Source organism: Squalius cephalus (genome assembly GCF_949319135.1).
Source record: "Squalius cephalus genome assembly, chromosome: 12".
In the NCBI taxonomy this organism is placed as follows: domain Eukaryota; kingdom Metazoa; phylum Chordata; class Actinopteri; order Cypriniformes; family Leuciscidae; genus Squalius; species Squalius cephalus.
Genome location: NC_137133.1, coordinates 1,668,247 through 1,693,326, shown reverse-complemented (window position 1 = coordinate 1,693,326; position 25,080 = coordinate 1,668,247). Strand labels below are relative to the sequence as shown.

The 25,080-nt window shown below is 38.9% G+C and overlaps 1 protein-coding gene across 5 annotated transcripts in view; it reads left to right on the top strand.

Annotated features, from left to right (window-relative positions):
- The window catches only part of lama2 (laminin, alpha 2), a 250,998-nt gene that overhangs the window by 81,753 nt on the left and 144,165 nt on the right, over positions 1-25,080 (top strand). For all 5 annotated transcript variants that reach the window (XM_079887440.1, XM_079887439.1, XM_079887438.1 and 2 more), the window contains exons 10-13: positions 173-333; positions 9,581-9,724; positions 11,086-11,256; positions 20,809-20,910. In XM_079887440.1, the coding sequence (XP_079743566.1) occupies positions 173-333; positions 9,581-9,724; positions 11,086-11,256; positions 20,809-20,910 (578 nt within the window). The remainder of the gene's footprint in view (positions 1-172; positions 334-9,580; positions 9,725-11,085; positions 11,257-20,808; positions 20,911-25,080) is intronic.

The following is a 25,080-nucleotide window of genomic DNA, read 5'->3' as shown; positions in this document are numbered from 1 at the left end:
GTCAATGAATGTCCTCATAAAGATAGATGAACGAGTGTGTGTGTGTGTGTGCGTGTGTGCGTGTGTGTGCATGTGTGTGTGTGTGTGCGTGCGTGCGCGTGTGTGTGTGTGTGTGTGTGTGTTGTGCAGGGGGAGCTGTTGCAGTAATGCTGTGTTCTCTCGTGTGTGGCAGATTCGGCTGTGGGCTCGTGCATCTGTAAGCAGGGCTACGCAGGTGAGAAGTGTGACAGGTGTGCGTTCGGATACACAGGATTCCCCGTGTGTGAGCGATGCGAATGCAGTAGTGAGGGCAGCGTTAACCAGGATCCCTGCCAGCCGCCATGTGTGTGTAAGGTACGACACATCTCACCACATCACCACTGGCCTCACTCCGGTACAACAATACTACAACATAGCGTTGGACGCTGCAGGACGAGTCATTTTATATCATGGGAATGGTATTGAAATAGAAGCTGTTTTTTTTTTGTTTTTTTTTATAAATAAATGATACTTTGTCTAATTTGATTATTTGGTGCTATCTTAGAATAGATACTTGTGTACTTATTATATTTGCTAATTTTCTTCTGATTCAGCTCAGAGTCTGTGACAGCCCATATGCTCAAAAGTTCAAAATTGCACTTATGTATAAAGTTATCTCATTACTTTTGAATTATGTGCTCTAGAAATGAACCCCCCTCTGATTCCTCTGTTATTTTAAATTTGCCCTACAAAATGTATTGTTTCATGGAGGTCAGTGTGATTCCTTGGGCGTGTAGGTTGTGGTTGTGTTGTTTAGATATTTATGGATGCCAGTCTGTGTTTCTGAACTATTTTAATACATATGGTGAGCTTAAAATCTTTGATAGATGTCCATAAGCTCATTAAAACAAATACTAAGAAGAACAAGGAACTGGTGAGAGGCGAAACAAAGGAAGACAAGTTACATTTATTCAGTTAGGAAACACTTTTACACAGTTTAAAATATTTTCTTACTCAGTATTTTTGACAGCTACGGCTAGTTGACATGTAGTTGCAAAGTTACTTATAGTTTGTAGTGTCTAAAGTGGACTCGAAATTAAGCATTACTGCTAGTTTATAAAAAAAAAATAGCTTGGATTACACATGAATAATATATAAACTAGTGCTGTAATATATTGCTGTGTTGTTTGTGTTGTTGCTTGGCTGGTAATGTCGATGTGATCCTCTTGCACACTCTGGTCCAGTGTCCTCCAGAGGATTTGCTGAGCTACAAAACGAATGCAAGAAATCAGACCTGGCCTACAATCATTATGGTCAAAGCACAGTAAATGGACAAGCTCTCGGCACAGGCCATTGGCCATGGGTAATACAAACAATATAATCTCATGTGTCTCACTGACGCTTGGCTGGGAGATGATGCTCCCAACTGCAGTGAATGGATTTCAAATTGTGCATGAAAGCGAGAGTGGTAAGAAAATGGTGATGAAATAGCAGGTTTTGTGAACGACAGATGGTGCAACCCAGGACATACTGCTATCAAGGCCAGTGTTTGGGCCCTAAATGCAGGCTTATTCCCTTTTGTTAGAGTATTCACACACAGTTGTTTAGCTTGTATGTTGACTCCCCGCCATTGACTGAAATTTTGGGCTTTTTCCGTGTTTTCACTGTTATAATGTAGAGAGCGCTATTACGCATCTTCTGAAAAAGTACTGAATCTCCTGATCAAAACACAGGTGAAGAAGAAGCAGAAACAAGCGATATCATATGTAAGCAGATGCATATGTAAAATAACGTGATCACCAACATTAAACAGCATATAAATCAAAACTGTTGAATGTTACTGAATGAAATGTCGAGCTACAGGACTATGAAGCTTTGGGGGTGTTGATGGACACTACTCAATCTGTGTTTTGATCGTTCTGAATCTGATCCAGAAGCATTCTTTGACAGAAAACATGATTTTCTCAGCTTTTTGATCAAAATGTTGCTTTTTTATGAAACTTACCCGTATTCAAGTGTCGATAAGAAAAGAATGCATGAAGCTCGGATAAAACTTTATTTATTTATTTATTTTTAAAAGCAAGAGGGTCTGTTCTTTCTTTAATATATAGCATGTTCAGATCATAGACTGTAAAAGAATATGGACGACACCCCTTCGCTCTCTTCCATTGGTGAGAAGTGAAGCCGCCAGTGTCCCGATATGGCGCTGACATCTTGGGGCTTGAGTCTGCGCAGTAGCGATCTCGGGACCAGACCCGCGCAGTGGCGATCTCGGGACCAGACCCGCGCAGTGGCGATCTCGGGACCAGACCCGCGCAGTGGCGATCTCGGGACCAGACCCGCGCAGTGGCGATCTCGGGACCAGACCCGCGCAGTGGCGATCTCGGGACCAGACCCGCGCAGTGGCGATCTCGGGACCAGACCCGCGCAGTGGCGATCTCGGGACCAGACCCGCGCAGTGGCGATCTCGGGACCAGACCTGCGCAGTCGTGAGCAGGAAGTAAACGCTCCGCCCTCACTCTCGGTGTGAATTAATTAATTATAGAAATTTAGATATTAAATTTAAAGCTCCAATCTCCTCAGTCCTCCGAAGATCCCGAAAAAAAGTCTGTTGGTGCTTCAGTGACTACTTCGCTCAGAGAACCTGTCAATCACAGCTGTCAATCATGATGTCACACCAGCGTTTTTATAGCAGCAAATAACTGACTAAAAACAAACTTATTTTAAAAACAAACACTTGAATTTACATCAGCGTGATAAAAACTACAGTAAATGACAGAAACCACCTTCGGAAAAAAGATATTTGAAGTGTAATTAAATTGTTTAGTTGGTCTCAAGTCCCGTTGAATAACACGGGGAGGCGGGGCTTATGACCTATACTAGGACCAGCCACCGGGGGGGCGATCGAGACGCTTTGGCTTCACTTTTCAGGGATTGTGCGGCACGCTTGGTTCAGATATTCATACAACAAAATATTCTGGGGGCCATGAAACGTTTGTGAAAATGATCAAAACTGCTGGTGGTGGCTGGCAACTGTTTTTTTTAAAAAACACTGGTGGGGAAAGAGTTAAAGGGATAGGTCACCCAAAAATGAACATTATCCCAAGATTTATTCACCCTCAAGCCATCCTAGGTGTGTATGACTTTCTTCTTTCAGACGAACACAATCAGAGTTATATTAAAAACCAAGCTTTGTAATGGCTTTGAAAAGTGTCCAATTTTGAAGCTCCGAAAAGCGCATCCATCCATCATAAAAGTACTGTAATCCATATGACTCCAGTGGGATAATAAAGGCCTTCTGTAGCGAAATGATGGTGTTTTGTAAGAAAAATATCCATATTTAAAATAAGAAAACAAATTACGTAAGAGAGCAGTGAATAAGACTTCAGAGATGAACTCTACTCTACTCTCTCCTCTTCCTGTGGGGATTGGAAGGCGGGAGTCCTGAAACCCCTAATGATGGATTTCTAGTCTGGGAGTCATCATGGGATGTTAAAATGATCTGTTTTCCAACAGCAGAGTACAGGAGTGAATCCTTTGCAATAGTGATTCGGCTTTTCCACAGTAGGTGGACGTCTCACTGGCATGTGTGATCTCTGTGACTCACTGAAGTGTCGGATTATTCCTTCCCAAGTTACGGGGGTCCAGCTAAAGCAACACTTTAACAATATAACACAAATCCAGGTTAGTCCACTCAATTTTACATTTCTTAAAGGGGTGGTTGATTATGATTTGACTTTTCTAACTTTAGTTAGTGTGTAATGTTGCTGTTTGAGCATAAACAACATCTGCAAAGTTACAACGCTCAAAGTTCAAAGCAGAGGGAGATATTTGCTTTTACAGAAATCGCTTTTTAAGGACTACAACAAACGGCTGGTAGAGACTACACGAGCTTGAAGCTCCCCCTGTGCTGGGAGCAGCAGCTCATTTGCATTTAAAGGAACAGACACAAAAACGGAGCGTTTTTGCTCACCCTCAAAAAGTGACAACTTTCACATGCTATAAAAAAATATCTGTGGGGTATTTTGAGCTAAAACTTCACATACACACTCTGGGGACATCAGAGACTTATTTTACATCTTGTGAAAAGGGCATTATACCACCCCTTTAAATTGGAGGGAATTTGTCATCTGACCAATCTGAAGGATTCGTGAGATATCGTTAACTTGTAGAGCCTGAACTAATAAGGTGAAGAACCTTATTCTGAATTTCAGCAGCTATACTAATAGTTTACTTAGTTAAATTCTTGTAGGAATTGTTCTCTTATTTTATGAAAGTACGCTTTGAAGTATACTCTCAGTACTAGTTCAATAGTTTTATACTGCAAGTAAAGTTTTCTTTAAGTGAACAACATTATACTTATACTTCACTATTTATATATTATTTTGCACCTTAAAGGGTTAGTTCGCCCATTTAAGACATGAAGTTGTATGCAATCCTTACCAGCACTATAGTGCATACACACTGACCCACTCTGTGGTCACCTCCCTGGTCAGAGTTCTGGCCGCTGGAAGTTTTTCAAGAAAGTATTCCCGTTTAGTTTTCGGGGCCTCAAAACTGTGCGTTTTTACGTGAAAAAATTATATGCGTTTCAAAGCTTGATTAATTTACATCACAAAAAACACGCCAGACAAAATTCATACCTCAGTTTTTAATCGGCACTATTTTCTTTCCATTTCTATCAATCCGCGCTGCTGTCAACGTCAACAGTGCGCACGTTCCGATCAGCTGTTCCATAGTGTTTACACAATCGAATGACAACGACGTAAAAAGTAGAAAATTAACAATGGTGCGAACTTGTAAATTCCCAGGTTGTGACCACAAGAATGTGCCGGGATCACTGTTCAGATTCCATCGTTTTCCTGTTTCGGATATAGCTAATGAGACAGCTTTGGCTGGTTGCCATCGGCTACTCTGCGGGAGCTAAAATATCCACAATCAAGGATTTTCGTGTGTGCAGTGCTCACTTCAGCGAAGACGATTACATCCCCAACCAAGGAGGAAAAAAAAAAACAGATTTTAAAGAGTTTTGCTGTACCAGTAGCCTACCACGGGTAAGCTCTATATTTACTAACTTTATGATCCCATGTCTAAACTGTACAGTAAACAATGTTTAGACTCCAGTGGAAATCACGTGAAAAGAGGTCTAATATAAAAACAGTATATAGGGATATAGGTACAATTTGCTGAGAAAACTATTTGGATGTAATGCAGACAGACCTGTAATGCAGTTGGCCTCCTCGTCAATCGATGGGTTTTGCATCTGTGGCATGAGTTCCCATTCGTGGCAGCAATAGCTTCTGTTGGCATAACTTGACAATTTGAACAAGTGCACCACCATTTGTCGTTCATCCTGGCTCTTGCTACAGCTGTGGGCCCAGCATCAACTTGGACAACTTCATCTCTGTCCTCTCGCTCTCTCTCTTCCCGTTCTATCTCCATCTGCTGAAGTTCGGCATCGGTATACTCCGGTTCATAAAGGTATCCCTTTGGCGTTGTGCTAAAATTACTTTAATCATCATCTGTTCCGTCTGACATTGTGCTAAAATTGGTTTCATCATCAGTTTCGTAGTCAGAGACATGTTGTCAGCGAGTCGCGCTATCAACAGCTGATCGGAACGTGCGCACTGTTGACGTTGACAGCAGCGCGGATTGATAGAAATGGAAAGAAAATAGTGCCGATTAAAACTGAGGTATGAATTTTGTCTGGCGTGTTTTTTGTGATGTAAATTAATCAAGCTTTGAAACGCATATAATTTTTTCACGTAAAAACGCACAGTTTTGAGGCCCCGGAAACTAACTGGGAATACTTTCTTGAAAAACTTCCAGCGGCCAGAACTCTGACCAGGGAGGTGACCACAGAGTGGGTCAGTGTGTATGCACTATAGTGCTGGTAAGGATTGCATACAACTTCATGTCTTAAATGGGCGAACTAACCCTTTAAGTATACTACTATGTTCCTATTTAGGTATTAATTTTTATACTTGAAATAAACCTTTAACTGTACTTTAACTGCGCCAGATTTTTGATCATTTTCACAAAACTCGAATGGCCCCCAGAATAATTTGTTGTATGAATATCTGAACATGCAATATATCAAAATAAAGAACAGAGCCTCTGCTTTAAAGAAACAACAAGCTTCATGCTTTCTTTTTTATCAACACTTGAATTTGAGTAAGGCTATGTTTCATAATTAGAATTTTTTTTTTTTTTTTAATCAAACAAAAAGCTTGTTTTTGTCAAAGACTTTATCCGGATGGGATTCAGAGCGATGATCAAAACACAGATTGAGTAGATTGAATCCAACAATGCCTCGTTTCCTCTTCCTCTTCATTCATTAACATTAGGCAGTTTTGATTTATTTGCTGTTTAATGTTAGATGATCATGCTAGCTTACTTGTTACTTGTGAGTCAGCATTCTTCTATCACTTGTTTCTGCTTCTTCTTATCCTGTGTTTTGATCCAGAGATTCTGTACTCTTTCAGGAGATGCGTAACAGCGCCCCCTACCATAAACTAGGGAAAACATGGATAGCCGGAAAATTCAGTCAGTGGCCGGGAAAGAGTAAAGTAGATTTGAAGTAAATTCCTATGTACACTATACTAGCGGACTAGCCTACACACAAAAAATCACATTGTCAGAATTAGGAACATATCCATTTTTTATTTATCAATCAATATTTTCAAACAATATAAGTGTATTAGACAGTATGTAAAACTATGTGAAAAAAGTAGGCTATTTAATAGGCTACTTAATCGAAAGATTAAACACAACTACAAGCCAAGTATACTTATAATACGTAATTATACTTATACGTAGTATATACTGATCAAAAGACTGAGTACAAGTATAGTCCAAATATACTTTTCTGTCAGTGTAAATCAAGTATACCTAAGTGTAATGTTAAGTTTATTTCTGAGAGCTACATAAGTAGAATGAAATAATACTTTCTTATTTTTAGTTTAAAAGAAGTATACTACACTCTCGAATAAATGCCCAGCTAGCAAAAAGTCATCTATTAGACGTTGAATAGACGTAAATCTTCAACGTCTAATTACGACTTTTCAGCGTTGAAAACAGGTCGATCTTCAACGTCTTCATGGAATATGTAAAACTCTTTACATTTATTTGAGATAATAATGAACATGGTTTGGTAGTTTGTTTTTCTCCTTTATTTTAGCATGTATATAAGACTCCTGTCTTAGATGATCAGTTGAAAACACGTAGTCAAACAGTCCGGCCGAAACTACTTAGTTGAAGTCACTTCGTAAACCAGTCCAAGGCAGACTAAGTTATTTTCAACCATATTTCAACGTTGAAAGACGGTAATTGTTTGCTGGGTGTATTTTTATAAGGGTGTATAAGCGGTTCATTTAGTCAGCAGCGTCTCCACAACAGAAGAGCTTGTGACTATAGTTGGGTAACGATGCTTTTGGGAAAGAACAGAAGCTCCAAGGAAACAGCAACAACAGTCACTGTTTTGTCGGTAGAAACACGTAATATGATGTTAAAGTGTCTCTCAGTGTAAGAACGCAACGCTTCATATGAAAGCTGCAGTACAGTATGTCTGGTCTGGCCCAGTACTTTATTATCTTTATTCTGCGTAAATGAAATACTGCTTGAAAGCCGCTTTACACTCTGATGTTACGCTGAAAACCAGCATGCATCTTTTTTCCATCAGCTGTCGAATTTGTTTCAGCCTGAATCAATTTCCCCATGTTCAAGTCTTGGGGGGGGGGGGGGATCACCCACTTCAGCCTTAATGCAGGACTACAGATCATTGCAAAGGGTTTCACAGGATTTCTCTCAGCACTCCGGATGAATGGATGGATGAACAGATGAAGAGTGAGTGGAGGTGAAGTGTGTTTGGCGTTGGCCTCATGAAGAGGCTGTGATGGTCTGATTATAGAGGCTCTGTTCAGTAATGGCTCAGGCAGAGCGCCAGTGTGAAGGGAACATTAAGGAACATCAGTAAATTACACCCACAGACGGGATGGACTCGCTCCAGGTGCTGCGGTCACATGCCAAACTTACAGCAGATCGCTGTCATGTACAGAAATAAGAAGAAAGCAAAGGGTCAGAACGCAGTCGGAAAAAAGAGTTTGAGAGAGTTTGTCTCTGGGTCAGAAAAGTTAGTTCTGGATTCTCACAGCATTCAGATCTGACACCCTTTAAGATCATGGGCCCTATTTTGCTCCCGTGCACAGCGGACTTTTCCCTCCACAGACGCACGCCAGTAAACTAGGGAATGAACTTCAGCTTTTTTTTCAACGTTCAGCGTAAAGAGGAGGCGTGTTCCGGTGCAAACGTTCCTTGGTGCTATTTTGCAGTTTCTGAAAACAATTCCGCCACAGACCAGGAAAAACCTCGTCTAAAGTCAGTGGCGCGTTGCACATGTTATTCAGATGCTATTTTAAGGGTGCATGCTTGGCCATAATCAATGTAGCGTGTGCACAACGTGCATAAACTTTGATTCTCTCATCTACACAGAAGCAGCAGTTTTCATTTTTGCAAATCATACATTATTACAAGGAAAAATATTACCACACGAGGGAAATCATTGTTGTGTCCATGAAGATGTGAAAAAATAGGCATAAATCTAGCTTACACATTTACCCAAATTATCATACGCCTGTTTAACCAAAACTAATCTGGGTGTGTTTCTCCATCCCCAATGTCACTTCTCTGTGTTTTACGGCCCTGACGAGAACGTCGGTCTCCTCGGCTGTGAACCGCTCCTGGCAAATCCGCCGTTATAATAGCAATCCGCCATGGAACAAGCGCTCCTGCTCTTAAAGGGAATGTGAGATGTCGCTCTGATTGGTTTATTTCACGTTACGCCCAAACCACACCTATGAATAATGAAGCTACTTCAGACCAACACATTTTAGATTTGCGTCGGGCGCAAGAGTCATTTATCCCACCGGTAGAATAGCAACAGCTCCCTAGATCCGCCCACAAAGTTACTTGCGTTTCGCGCTTGATACTTGCGTTTCAGATCGTTAAAATAGGGCCCTATAAGTGTGACTCTGAATGAAGCTGGTCACAACACACACATATCAGTTTGAACTGGAAATTGCTATTGTACCAAATTACAATTCATCAATTCTTCACAGACACACACAGAGCAGTTTCACTAGTTCAAGTTTTGTGCTAAAACAAATTGCATTACATATTGCAAAATGCATTTTGTCAACTAGTTTTGCCGTACAGTTTTTAATCAATTGATTATAGTTATATTGATAAGTGAGATGTCAGCATATTAGAATGATTTCTGTTTCAAAAACATCTTACCGACCCCAAACATTTGAACGGTAGTGGGAATAGGCTATATTTTGGCAAGCTTATTTCAACTTATTTAAATTTATAGCAGATATGAAATCTTAACATAATTCTAAGTGGTGCACAAACCCTGTTACAGAGGTCCTGCAGCTATTGAAATAAATGAAATAGAAGAATAATGAGTTTTCCTTCACTGTGGAGGTTTGCGCACCTGCGTGTGTGTTTAAGTAACACACTTCCCATGGGTTAGAGCTGCTTTAACAGTGTTTAATAGTGCATGCAGCCCAGTTTCACTCAACAGTATCTCTCTCTGTCTCTCTCTCTCTCTCTCTCTCTTCAGGAGAATGTGGAGGGCCGGAACTGTGACCGTTGTAAACAGGGATATTATCATCTCCGTGGTGAAGACCGTCAACGTGGATGCGAGAAGTGCTACTGTTATGGGCTGGCCAGCCTGTGTACTGAATCCCACTGGGACTACAGTAATGTAGGAGACATGTGTGTGTGTGTGTGTGTGTGAGAGAGAGAGAGAGAGAGAAAGAGAGAGAGGGGTCTCGTTTCTCATTAGTTACACTATCTCAAATCTCTGCTTGGCTAGTGGGATTCAGTCTTATTAAGCAGTAATGGCTGTTCTTACACACACACACACACACACACACACACACACACACACACACACACACAGGCCATTCACATTCACATATTTTCCAGTTTAATGAGTGAATAAAAAGTTGCTGGTCATCACGTTTAAAAGCGAACTGTCAAAAGCGCAGTCTTTACACTAAAGGGAAGAGTGTTATGAAGGGTGAAAGGTTAATAGTGTATGGGCCACTTTTTGCATCAATTTGTGTGTATGAATTTGAGTGTATCAGTGCCACTGTTGTGTACGTGCATGCGTGCGTGCGTGTGTGTGAGAGAGATGGCTACCAGCATCTGTCTGTACAATTAAGCTGACCTTGAGTTGTGTTTTCAGAGCTCTGTGTGCTTTAATTATGGCCGGTCGTGTGTGTGCGTTCAAACTGTCCATATGCTGCCCATGCGTGTGTGTGTGTGTGTGTGTGTGTGTGTGTTCTGTGGCTTTAATCTTAATGACTCTAAAGTGGCTAAAGACATTCATATAACTGTCTAATCACACACAGTCTTACTAAACTATGTGATGCTAAACTACACTGAAATAAGAAATCATCCGGGCCAATTTTAGAGAAAATGTTTATTTTTTTATCAGGTTTATACACAGAACAGTGCTTTGCAGTGTTCCCTTTTTAAATGGGTGAATCTCACAAAGTCATGTGTGATTGTGTCTTTCAGCTCTTATTCCAAATATATATGTCAAGCTCAGGCATTTCTCAATGTCCTTTCCAAATGGGAAGCAGATAGAGAGAAAGAGAAACAGTCAATAATGTTCTCTTTATAATGAGGGCATTATGTGCTAATAAGGTTTGAAATAAAGTGACAATGACATGAAATCAATAACTGCTAAATTTATCCAGGAACAGATGCAGTTGGAAGTTAAATCTTTTATTTTCTTACAGTACATTTTACAGACTACATGCCATCTGTCAAGCTTACCTGAAAATACAAAATAGAGATAAAACACCTTAAAATACATAATGATTCCATGAATTTTATGTGCAAATATTTAATGTAGCCTCTCAATCTCTCCATAAAACGTCTCAGGTTACCAATGTAACCCTTAATAAATAAAGTTGCTGGACCTTCTGCTGAAATGATTAAACAAAAAAAACAAAAAAATATTTGCAAAATTTTCCATATCATTATTGCCCCAATCTCTACACCGCACTCACAACAGTCTCATAAATCTGTGTGTTTTGGTGTGTTTGTCTGCAGGTGATGGATATGTCTGGATGGTATCTGACAGGAGTGGATGGGAAGGGGCTTGTGTGGGCGGAGCCTAGCAGAGAGACGGCCCACCAGCTCACCGTGAGCCAATCAGATGCTCAGACTCACCTGACCGCACCCTACTACTGGAGTGCCCCGTCTGCTTACCTGCACAAGAAAGTGAGTCTTGTGTGTGTGTGTGTGTGTGTGTGTGTGTGTGTGTGTGTGTGTGTGTGTGTGTGTGATGGGTAGGTTTAGGGGTCGGGCTAGTGTGTGTGTGTGTGTGTGTGTGTGTTAGTATTAATCTGCTGATAATGTGCTGTAATGATGTCCGTCACATGACTATAATACAGACATAATTTATCATTGTTATGTTACAGGCTCGTTTAGCCTTTCATTTGCCCTTGATTTAACTTTACTGTCTGCAGGGAGAGAGGGACAACCGGGGACTTTAAAGATGCACATAATGGCAGTGTGAAATATTAAATCAGATGAGTATACAGGACTGATCTGTCTGAGAAACACCTTCATCTTATTTCAGACAGTGATATACATCAGAGGGTGTTTAGCCGGTGTGTGACCATGACTGGGAAAACATGGGAAAAGACATTCAGCTTTGATTACAGAAGTGCAAAACATTTACTGCATTTAGACCTTGCAAGATTAAACAGGTCATGAGCACATCAAAGCGAACAAGCTTCCATACATCATCATGCACCTGTTCAGAAATCCGTTGGATGAGGTTATTATAGGCCAGACACTCGCGTTCACTCTAGACATAGGGCCCTATCTTGCACCCAGCGCAACTGACTTTGTACACGACGCATGTATCATTCCTATTTTGCACCCGACGCACAGCGGACTTTTCCCTCCACAGACGCACGTCGGTTAACTAGGAAATGAACTTGCGCTCCCGGGGGCGGTTCAGCGAAAAGAGGAGGCGTGTTCCGGCGCAAACGTTCCCTGGTGCTATTTTGCAGTTTCAGAAAACAGTTCCGCCACTGACCAGGAGAAACCTCGTCTAAAGTCAGTGGCGTGTTGCGCATGTTATTCAGATGCTATTTTAAGGGCGCATGCTTGGCCATAATCAATGTAGCGTGTGCACAACACACACACACTTTGCTTCTCTCATCTACACAGAAGCAGCAGTTTTCATTTTTGCAAATCATACATTATTACAAAAAAAAAATATTACCACACGAGGGAAATCATTGTGGTGTCCATGAAGATGTGAAGAAATAGGCATAAATCTAGCTTACACATTTACCCAAGTTATCATAACCCTGTTTAACCGAAGCTAATCTGGGTGTGTTTCTCCATCCCCAATGTAACTTCTCTGTGTTTTACGGCCCTGACGAGAACGTCGGTCTCCTCGGCTGTGAACCGCTCCTGGCAAATCCGCCGTTATAATAGCAATCCGCCATGGAACAAGCGCGCCTGCTCTTAAAGGGAATGTGAGATGTCGCTCTGATTGGTTTATTTCACGTTACGCCCAAACCACACCTATGAGTAATGAAGCGACTTCAGACCAACACATTTTAGATTTGCGCCGAGACCCGCCCACAGATGTATAAAAGCTTTTATACACCCGTAAGAGCTGTGATTGTGATGTTTGAGTTGAGGGAGGCTTGATGCGCGAGAGGGACATTTGCAAAATATGAGATTTATTTTTGTAATTCTGCTAGGTGTCACACGTGTCGCAGAAACTACAAACTGCACATTTAAATTTTGGCTTCAGCAAAAGCGCACTGCTTTAAATGAAAGGAACGCAATGTGGCACAATAATAATTTTATAATCGTGTTTTAACAACCACTAGAAGCCAAAATTGAAACTAAAATCTGATTAATCTTTGGGAAACTTCAACTTGGTGCTGTGATGGGAATAAGGGGCCGTTTACACTGAAAGTGTTTTTGTGTTTGTTCCTGTGTAAACATGCGCAGATAGATGTGCTGAGACCTTTAAAAAACAGCTGAAGACGCACCTCAAGCAATTAACTAATCCTCAATCATACTGCAACATGCATTTTATGGAAGGAATATTTTGTGGAATAAAGACTAGGAAAGACTCAGAATATACATTAGGATTGCACTGTAATAGGGTCAACACCAATTCATATGCTCTTTCCCTCACATGTAACTCACTGCTGACTGATCAGTCATGATTGAGCATTAGAAGATCCATGAACGAACCCTAAACAGATAACACACACACACACACACACACACACACATGAGGACTTGACAAGACAGTGAACAAGATGAATATGCATATGATTTTCCTGAATATTCAGATGTGTGGTGTGGGAAGCTGTTTAACTGTGGATGTTCTTTGACCTCTGAACTCTCTCCACTGCTAATGATGCCATTAGTCTGACTTTAAAGCCACTGTCAGCATTCATCTAAAAGGCTTTTCATATCCAGATATATTAGGCTGTACATTTAATTGACTTTTAAAGTTTTAAATGAAGGATTCATCAGGTTGTGCGTCACTGATGCACTCTGATGTCGGTTACATGTGTTAAAAAAGCGTTTCTGGATGAATCTCTTGACACCTTGACGTATTTTATTATTTTAAGATCATTAAGATTATTTGCATTGTGACATTATTTTCTTTAATTCATTGTCCACCAAATTCACATTTCTATAAAGAAAAAGTTAAAAAAAAAACGTTATGCAAAATATTCTTATTTTTCCTTTTTGCTTTTGTGGTGTAATACAGACACTTCTTCATGAGATTCACCGTTATATTTGCAGTAATGCAGACACTTTTATAAGTCTGATCACTTTATGGCTTTTGAGTCAGACATTATTTGCTTGACACTGGAACATTTAATGCTTTCCTTAAAAGGACTGTCAGAGTAGATTTAAATTGACATGCACGTCACACTTACACACACAAGACACGTGTAGACATTTTAGTGGTTGTGTGAAGTTATATTGTCTTTAATGCTGGATCCATATGAATTTGCTCTTTACACTGAGTAACCGCATATTTGACAAGGCGTCTGGTAATACAGTTTATCTCTATGGCAACAGCTTTCTTTTGGTAAGATAATGTTAAATTAGAGACCAGCTCATTCTTACCTCTACAGAGAGTTTCAGACGTTTTTCCGTCGAGAGTTTAAATTGCTGTGGAGGAAGTGCACATTACCTGGAAATTGTGGGTCTTTACAGCGTTCGCTCACGAATTTCACACATAGATTGGTGTTTCACATGGAGCGATGGAGATTATGTGCAATTGTGAAGAAAAAAAAACATTATTTTCTTGGACATTAATTTATGCGTATTGTTAGCTCAAACTTTGCTGTAACTTTCAGTTTTGATATTTTGATATTTTTTTAGATATAATATTCCTTAAAATCTGATTTTTTGGAGTGGTTTCAGAAAATGACACATGTAAACGCCTCAAAAGCTATTTTGCGATTGAATGAGATCACACAAAGAGTTTGTTTTGTAAGTTTTAATATTTTGGCACGGCCTGGAAAGGTACTTTATAGAACCTATAAAAAGTTCTGGTTGCAGACTGATCATGCAGTTGTGCATGGCGGGAAAGGCTCTCAGCCAATCAGATTCAAGAACCAGAACTAACTGTTGTATAAAGGTAATCAATGCTGACATTCAGACCAGATTGTGAGTGTGATATTCCTGTTAAACAACTGTTCAATAAGTTAATATTGAGTTACTTGCATCTTAGTGGCAAAATTGCCAGTAAAGTTCCTTTCACACTGGACGCAATTTTGATGCACAAATAATTTGCGCGCTGGTTTTATGTTTTGATCAGCTGTTTGTGTAATGAGCGCTTCCACAGCGAACGCGAATGCGCTGCGGCGGAAAAATGACTTTTATTTTTTTCGCTTCGATGTCGATTTTTTTTTTTACTTTTGCGGCGACAGAAAAGGCTTCAGCCAATCACACACTACAAGGACAACGATTTGAAAGACAATGTGTGGCGTAGCATTGCCAACCAACTCAGTTATCACGACTGTGAGTGTGTTGTTTGATAGTTTTAGTCGTTGTGTAGTCCTGTGCTGTGTAGGCTAGCCGGATAAACTACATTTGGGATAGAAAGCTAACACTATTATCGTCAAAGATAGAGACAGAGACCGTGTTTACTTTGAACATGTAACAAAATGTAGTGAGACTATTTAGGGCTGCTTTTAGTATACTATACATTATTGGTGTGATATCTACAGTTTCTAGTCGAATGATTTTAACTTGTTACTTCGTGTGTTACATGTAATGTGTATTGACATTAAAAAAGGCACTGTGTTAAGACGCAAAAAACTGTGGAGAAACCTCAGGGACACCTGTGTGAGAGAGAGGAGAGAGGAGAAGGAAACTAAGAGTGGACATTAGCATAATCCCCTTCAGACTCTCTGTTCTGTAAGATCGGGTGGAAACAAAACCTTCTTTTCTGTCTTTTAAAGAAAATGAAAAGCTCGTCTTCACTGGAGGATGATGATAATGATGATGATGATGATGATGATGAAGTGTCCATGTTTTCTCAACTGTCGGCGTGAAAGTTGGAAAGTTGAAGCTCTGAACGTCACAGACGTCACAAATTCGCGTCGCGGCTGATGTGAATGGTTTTGACGCGAACTATTCGCTTTTTCGTTACACGTATGGTGTGAAAGGGCCTTTATTTTGCCTTTTTTGCTGCACCAAACAGAGACACAGCAGATCCAACACAACACTCAATAGCTGTTTTATAATTCTGTTTTTAAACAAAGTGGTTGAGTGAATAATTCAAATGACTCGTTCATATAAAGACAGCCATCTTCTTCTGTCCTGAAACGAAACAATGAGTTAGTGACTCGTTCATAACGCCAGCGCTCTTGGACCAATGCTTGACAAATCAGATTTGAGGACTGGAACTGTTATGATGTTAATGTTTATAATATAGGGAACACTTTACAATAAGGTTCATTAGTTAACATTAGTTAACTACATTAGTTAACATGAACTAATATTGAACTGCACTAATACAGCATTTATTAATCTTTGTTAATGTTCATGTCAACATTTACTAATACTTTATTAAAATCTTGTTAGCATTAGTTAATGCACTGTGAACTAACATGAACAAACAATGAACAGTTGTGTTTTTATTAACTAACGTTAACAAAGATTATTAAATACAGTAATAAATGTATTGCTCATGGTTAGTTCATGTTAGTTAATACATTAATGTTAACTAATGAACCTTATTGTAAAGTGTTACCAACATATATTCCTATCTTGGTACCACTTATTAATAACTGCACGCTATTAATAATTAGTTAAGTATTACTAAACAGTTAATTCGTCATTTATAAAGCATTAATAGACATTAATAAGCAGTTTATAAATACAGCTATAAATGCTTTATTCTTGCTTTATAGGCATATCTATAATGTGTTTAATAATTGTATTTTCATACTTTATTAATGATCAATTTATCATTTCTAAATGAAGTATAGCATTATTTACAAACCAGTCACATTATTTACCATTATTTACAAACTAGGCATTGTCATTAATTAATAAGATCACTTAGAAAGTGTAAGTAAATGTAGTAGATTCAGGGAGTTATAAAGCATTTAGTAGTGGTCAGTTCACTATGTGTGTGAGCTCATCTAAAGTGAGGACTAGTTATGCCTTATAAAGCGTTTATAAAGGAGATTTAAAGACTCAGTTTTCTTCTAAACATCATTTATAAAGGAGATTTAAAGACTCAGTTATCTTCTAAACATCATTTATAAAGGAGATTTAAAGACTCAGTTATCTACTAAACATCATTTATAAAGGAGATTTAAAGACTCAGTTTTCTTCTAAACATCATTTATAAAGGAGATTTAAAGACTCAGTTTTCTTCTAAACATCATTTATAAAGGAGATTTAAAGACTCAGTTTTCTTCTAAACATCATTTATAAAGGAGATTTAAAGACTCAGTTTTCTACTAAACATCATTTATAAAGGAGATTTAAAGACTCAGTTTTCTTCTAAACATCATTTATAAAGGAGATTTAAAGACTCAGTTTTCTTCTAAACATCATTTATAAAGGAGATTTAAAGACTCAGTTTTCTTCTAAACATCATTTATAAAGGAGATTTAAAGGCTCAGTTTTCTTCTAAACATCATTTATAAAGGAGATTTAAAGACTCAGTTTTCTACTAAACATCATTTATAAAGGAGATTTAAAGACTCAGTTTTCTTCTAAACAGAAAAAGGAAACAAACACACACAGTGATACATAGAAATATTAACAGTCTTTAAATCTCCTTTATAAACGCTTTATAAGGCATAACTAGTCCTCACTTTAGATGAGCTCACACACATAGTGAACTGACCACTACTAAATGCTTTATAACTCCTGAATTAACCCTGAATTACAGTAGAAATACATGTTAATAAAGCATTTATTAACACACTAATTAACCATTACCATATGTCTGAATAATAATATGTATTTAAACAGTTTATTAATCATTTACTTCCACTTTCTAAGTGATCTTATGAACCACTGACAACTCCTAAATAACCGGTTTGTAAATAATGCTATACTTCATTTAGAAATGATAAATTGATCATTAATAAAGTATGAAGACACAATTATTAAACACATTATAGATATGCTTATAAATCAAGAACAAAGCATTTATAGCTGTATTTATAAACTGCTTATTAATGCTTTATAAATGACGAATTAACTGTTTGCTAATGCTTAACTAATGATTAATAGCGTGTAGTTATTATAAAGTGTTACCCATATCTTTATTATTTATAATCTGATAATTCTGTGGCATATACAGTGATAATACAGTTTACATTTTGCAATAATATAAACAATCCATCAGTTGAGATTAGTTTCACATGAGTGATCTGTATGTATGCAGATAAAGTTAACACACTTATAGTTATGTATAGAGCTGTGCATTTTGTGAATATAAATAACCAAGCAGTTGAGATTTGCTTTATACAGTACATTTACATTTACGCATTTGGCAGACGCTTTTATCCAAAGCGACTTACATTGTATTTCAAGGTACACATTTACATTCTTATCAATTTTTGCTTTCCCTGGGAATCGAACCCATGACCCTGCAGTTGCAAGCGCCAACGCTCTACTGTTTGAGCTACAGGAAAGATATAGTACAGTATATATCGCTTTATAGCGCAATTTCTTTGACGCCACATTTGACGAACATAGCGACGTTGCATAGCAACATTCTGTTAGTATTTTTATTATGTAGAAACCATTTCAAAAACAGGTTGTGTGATATTGTGAACATTTGCTCTGATCGAGTTTGGCATCAGCTTGACAACAGCAGCTCTAGAAGTGGAACAGCCGTGTGAACACAACGCCATCACTACAATCACAGACACAAACATGTTACAAATCTTCACTGGCGTTCTGCTTCTCCCTGAGATTCTCCGTCTGTCTGGAGTCTCAACATATTTGCCTACAGTTTTACTGGTCATTGGCGTTCACACATGGTATTAGTTACTCTCTCTCTCTCTCTCTCTCTCTCTCTCTCTCTCTGTGTGTGTGTGTGTGTGTGTGTGTGTGTGTGTGTGTGTGTGTGTGTGTGTGTGTGTGTGTGTGTGTGTGTGTGTGTGTGTGTGTGTGTGTGTGTGTGTTTATGTGCTGGCTCTTTTTTCCTGCACTCTCAGCGCTCTCCAGATGTGTGTTGCCTTTTGAACTAGATGTCACAAGGACAACACAAACAAACCAGACTCAGTTTGTGGAGCTGTGCTTGTTTGTGTCTCTGTAGGTGGGCTCTGATCCATATCAGGCTCATTCTGCTGGACATTAAAATAAACGGGCTGAGACGCAGGGGTTAGCAGGGCGAAGAGGGGGTTGATTTGATGGAGAGAGAGGGGTCACAGCAGAGGTCGGAGGGCAGAATGCTCTAGAGTCGCTTGTCTTTAGTTTTTAGGTGCCGGACTGATGGCCTGTTTCTCATTTCCTATAAGATGTGCCGGGGGTGATGTTCTAATTCCCACTCTCACTCTCTCTTTTCATTTTTCCCATTGAGTCTACGTCTGCATTCATGCTCAGTCGTAGCTTTTGGGTTTTGATTTTTTTTGCAGTCTACTAAAAGAACTCACTCTAACAATAAAGAAGTGCCAATGTTTTTGGGATTTGGTACGTTGGCAGTACCTTGTTTTTTTACAATGTAGCATATTAGTAGCGTGGTGTTCATTGAAGTACCTCTGAATACCATGTATTATAGCACCAATAGACTACCACAGTACTTTAGACCAATGCAACAACTTCACTAGACTACTTAATGGCAAGAGGAAGCTATTATTACATTCCTATTAAATAACTGCGTTTACGTGAATTAATACTCATGTGTTTTTAAGTGACCTCAGCTAACTAAACTAATGACTCTGTTGACCCGAGCATGATTCAATTTTGCTGCTCAGAATGAAGTGATTCTTGAACACTCAGTACTGGTTGAGCTCAGGAAACTTCATGTTCCTTAAATGAGGTTTCAATCTGTATATACTGTATATATACTGTATATATATATATTTATATATATGTAGAGTTCAGATGCAAAAGCCTCATCTGAAATTTTCTTCTAGAATGATCATTTTCATAAAGCTTGTATATTTAAGTTCAGTAATTTCACTTAAATTACAATTAATAGGTAATTTGCATTGTCATTTAATTGAAATTATTGAACTTAAATATACGAGCTTGATAAAAATTATCATTCTAGAACAACATTTCAGATGAAGCTTTTGCATCTGAACTCTTCATATATATATATACAGTATATACAGATTGAAACCTCATTTAAGGAACATGAAGTTTCCTGACATTATTTTGAAAGATTTTCCACAATATAATATAATGCAATACTGTTCAAATGTTTGGGGTCGGTTTTAAGATTTTTTTAATGTAATATATTTGTGTATTACTTGCATTACGGCAATGAGAATTTGGGGGGAAATAGACTTAACTGCCATGAAAATAATGTCGATACTGAAACATCTTAATGGTCCTTAAATAGGCTTCATTTTGTGTAAGCAAAAATATCATAATTTCTTATTGTTCCTATTGATTTTGGAATGAAATATGGCATTTCTTGGGCAATTTGCCCAAATGTCACTTCTAGCTGGCCGGACAGCCGCAGTGTTGAAAAATCAATGTTTTTTTTCACGTGTTGGTCTGGAGACAAACGCCTCCCCTCGTTCCTTTAGACATGAGCAGTCAGAACATATAAAAGTGGAACAAGCAAGACGTTTTGATGTTTGCTTTGAGTAGCATTCGATGTGAATGCCGTATGAGTCTGGGGTGTGTTGGAGAGAGGAGCTCTGACCTCTACTCGCACGGCACCGCTGTAAACCCAGCCGAATCTGAGGAGATTTAGTTTCCGTTGAAGTGTAGGAGCATGTAGGAGGATGTATGTGTGTGTGGGGGCGCGTGTGTGTGAATAAAAAGCCAGGATTGGATGCAAAAACACATGGAGAAGTGTTGTTCTCCCCAGTGAAGCTTGAGCTCATCCCTCAGTGTGCTGGACTGATTTAACTCTTCTGATTTGCCCTGCAGCGTAACGTTACCCAATAACAGCCAAAGACCTGGAGAGGAGAATGTGCTCTGCTTTGTTCAGTGAGGGGAGTGTGTGTGTGTGGCTTCATCAATAATCACTGCGTCTTGAACTTGTTTTCGACCTTTTCTTGAAAACAGACACGTTTGCTGACCCTTGCTCCGGCTTGTGTGTGTTTGCGTCTGCAGCTCTTGGCGTATGGAGGCGTGCTGGTGTATACGGTCTCTCATGACACAGAACCCAAAGACGACCCGGTTCGCATCATCAGCGCTCCTGATGTCATCATAGAGGTGCGTATGTCCAATCGCAAACGCATTCACACTGGATTTGATAGGATCAAGTGAAATAAATGGTTTCTTTAAACTCTCCACAGTTGTGATTCATTGTGAAATATGCAGGCAGACTTTCCCTTTAGGCCTAAAAACTAAACAGAATGTTTCCCTCCAACTATTTCATTGAAAACTTGTCTGACAACGTTCACTTGGCCTCCTCTTTAGCTCAAACTTTGGTCAGAAGTTCATGAAAAGATGATTAATCTAAGATTAATCTAAATGGTTACATGCTAACAAATTTGATGGTAAAATTATAAAATAAAAAAGTAAAAGATGTTTTGTAACACATGTCCACTGAAGGCAAGTTGTAGAACCCAAGTGCAGTTTATTATTATTCAAAAACAAGATCAAACATAAAACAAAGGCGTGGCGTGGGCGTGGCGTGGCGTGGCATGGGCGTGGTGTGGGCGTGGCGTGGCGTGGCGTGGCGTGGCGTGGCGTGGCGTGGCGTGGCACTCAAAATAAAAACATGGACTTGATGCTTACCAACAGTTGTACAGGGAAACAATACTTGACAAAGACACATGGCAAACATTAGGCCTTAAATATACAAGGACTAATGACAAGACAAGGGACACCTGTGCACAATGAACCAATGACAACATGACAAGTGAACACATGGCAGGATCACATGACTATAACAGGGAATCACATGACAACAGGAAACATGAAAGAGACATGACCAAAACAAGACGTGACGTGTGCCCTGATTTTGCCTGTCCTGAAGGTCTGTGTAAAATGTGTAGCACAGAATTGTAAAATTAGTTCAGAAGTTCGGCTGTCCTTTTATTCCTTGGATTAAGCTTAAGTTTCCAAACACCTTGGCCTGGTTACAGCTAAACTTTAAAAGTAACTTTTTTGTTAGAAAATATTTTAAATAACTGTAAAAAACTTGCGTATGCTGTTTGCATAAACGTTCAGGCCTTGTGCAGACACTGTCACGTGTGAGCTTGTAGCGAATGAAAAAACTAGAAAACAAACAGAACAAGATAATGAAACTAAACGGAACAGAGCGAGACATGAATGTGACGTTACACCCCAGAAAGCGCGTCCTCGCGCTGCAAACAAGCTCAACACAGGAGCTCTACACAGTCAGTATGCTAGCAATCCTGGGGTCACAATTTCTCAAGGTCACATGCAAAATGTCATGTTCTGTCATGGCTGGCTTTAAGCGAAGACACAAAGCACTGTACTGGTAAGCATAGCAAACTTTCACACAGAGCGCTTTCTGAAGACACAGAAGCTGACCATGTTTGGTCTTGGTGCGCTTTAGCTTCCTGCCATGACGTCACCCGCCTATACGCCATTGGACTGATTTCACAAGTGCTTCACGACACAATCACGCACAGCGTTCCCACAGCGCCATCTCGACGCAACCTCCCTGTCCCTCTCTTGAAACCAACACGGAAGTGAATTCAACGGCAATTCATCGACCGGCTGCAAAAGTGAGTCAAATCTGCATCTCCCCCATGTTAAAATGCCCAACTTTACAGCAGAAAACAACACGTTTACAGCCTGGTGCAAAAAGTGGCTTTGCTCTATACAGCTAATTTAGCCCTTCATGACGACTGTGAGGGGGGTGATTTTTTTTATAACTCATCCATTTAAATTATATTAAGCCTTAAATTTCTGCATAATTAAGGGTGTGTCCACTTTTGAGTGACAGGTGGATTCCCGCTGCTGTGGTCATTAGTCATCATTAGCTGTTTGTCTGCTGTCTGTTAGCCGTCACGTTACCTCAGCTCATTGTCTGACAATAATAAATAAATTCGGGAGTGACGCTGCCAAGATGGCGACGGTCGGCCACGCCCACTTTAGGCTTCAAAAACGGTCTTCAGAAACCTACAGGTGACGTCACGGACACTACGTCCATATTTTTTTACGGACTGTAAGTTAAGGGTAAGTTTACTTTAAGGGTAAGTTAAACACTACCCTTCAAAAGTTTGGGGTCAGTAAGAATTTTAATTTTATTTTTGGGGGGAAAGAAATAAAATAAATCAATACTTTTATTCATCAAGGATGAGTTAAACTGATCAAAAGTTACAGTAAAGACATTTATAATGTTAGACAATATTCTATTTTAAATAAATGCTGTTCTTTTGAACTTTCTATTCATCAAAGAATTTTGAAAAAAATTGTACAAAACTGTTTTCAACATTGAATGTTTCTTGAGCATCAAATCCTCATATTAGAGTGATTTCTGAAGGATCATGTGACACTGAAGACTGGAGTAATGATGCTGAACATTCAGCTTGGATCACAGGAATAAATTACACTTTAAAATATATTAAAATAGAAAACAGTCATTTTAAATTGTCATAATATTTCACAATAATACTGTTTTTTTTTATTGTTGTTTTTTATCAAATAAATGCAGCCTTGGTGAGCAGAAGACACTTCTTTTAAAAACATAAAAAATCTTACCGATCTAAAACTTTTGACCAGTAGTGTATAACAACAAGACATTTCCAAGCAATAGCCTATTGACATCATATCCGGGAGATAAGTCAGTAAATTCAAGTAAAATCACAGGCTTCGCTTATCCCGTGCAATTCAGATGTGGGGGGGTCATTTCTAAATCACACGAGGTCCCCAGATAATACTAATCCACTGCGAATAGGGCTTTAGAGGCTAAATGACCTCAGTTTTACACAGAGATCCCATTACCTGAGCTCGGCCCAACAATCATGCCATTTACCAACACTTCAGCTCATCTGTGGGCGTCCAGAGCACAGCGTGGTCGTCTTTGTTTTGTCTACAATTGGTCAGAATTATAGTGTAGATGTGCAGCCGGACTGAAGCTGTTTATGTCTGTGAGTGTGTTTGTATACGTGCATTAGTGTGTGCTGGTGTCGCGCGCAGCTGTGTTTATGTTTGTGCTAACCTTTTCACGAGTTACGTCTGCGTGTGTGTAAATGTGTGCTTGAGTATGCGTTCACACACCTGTTTGCGTGCAAGCAAGAATTTGTTTAATTTGTGTCGGCTCAGCTCAGCCGAAGCGAGTCGTATTCTTCTTTATTTAGTCTCCACTGAAAAGCACTCTCATAATATTTGGTTTATTCATGCCGTGTTAAAGATTTTTATTTTTTCTTAGTCTCAACTACATGCAAATCAGTGTGACTCTCAAACACACCTGCCTCGTGATATATTATTACAGATATGAGATATCTTTTTTATATAACTATAACATTTTTAGTGGGATCATATGGTGAATAGTAGAAAAAAAGACAAAATAAAAATTTGCTATTCATATTGTTTTAAATTTGTATATTGTACACACTGAAAAAAAAAAATGTGTAGAATTTACTTGGAAACCATTTTAACTCAAATATTGTAAGTAAATTTCACAAATCATTATAAATAAACTGCAAGTAATCTATCTATCTTTCTATCTATCTATCTATCTATCTATCTTTCTATCTATCTATCTATCTATCTATCTATCTATCTATCTTTCTATCTTTCTAACTAATCTATCTATCTATCTATCTATCTATCTATCTATCTATCTATCTATCTATCTATCTATCTATCTTTCTAACTAATCTATCTATCTATCTATCTATCTTTCTTTCTTTCTTTCTTTCTTTCTAACTAATCTGTCTATTTTTAATTCTCTTATGGAATTTTAGGAAAAACATCTAAAAAACTCCATGAGGTTTACTAAGATCTGAAAGACGGACCAATTTTCCTCCATATATATAATTGTTTATGGAAAGTCCCCATGAAACATGAAAACCCAGCATGTGTGTGTGCTTGTGTGCTCAGTTGCTGACATTATGTTAATCTTCTGTCCTTTGTAGATTTGAAGGAAATGTTAGTGTGATGCGAGGCTGTGTGTCTGTGTGTGTGTGTGTGTGTGTGTGGCGCTGCCATGCTCATGTGTGTATGACAGGTAATTATTGTTCGTTAAGCCCTGTTTTGCATGTGCATACCTCATTAACTCTGTGCAAATAGAGAGTCCAGCTCCCATAAATCCTCAATCTTCTAGCAGTGTGTGTGTGTGTTTATGCATGTGCATGTCAATAAAGCCTGATTTTCCCAGCAGTCAGTGTGGTGGGGTGGTAAATAAACGAGCTGAATGAATCGCATCCCATAATGCTCTAGGATGAGTCCAGAGCTGAGATA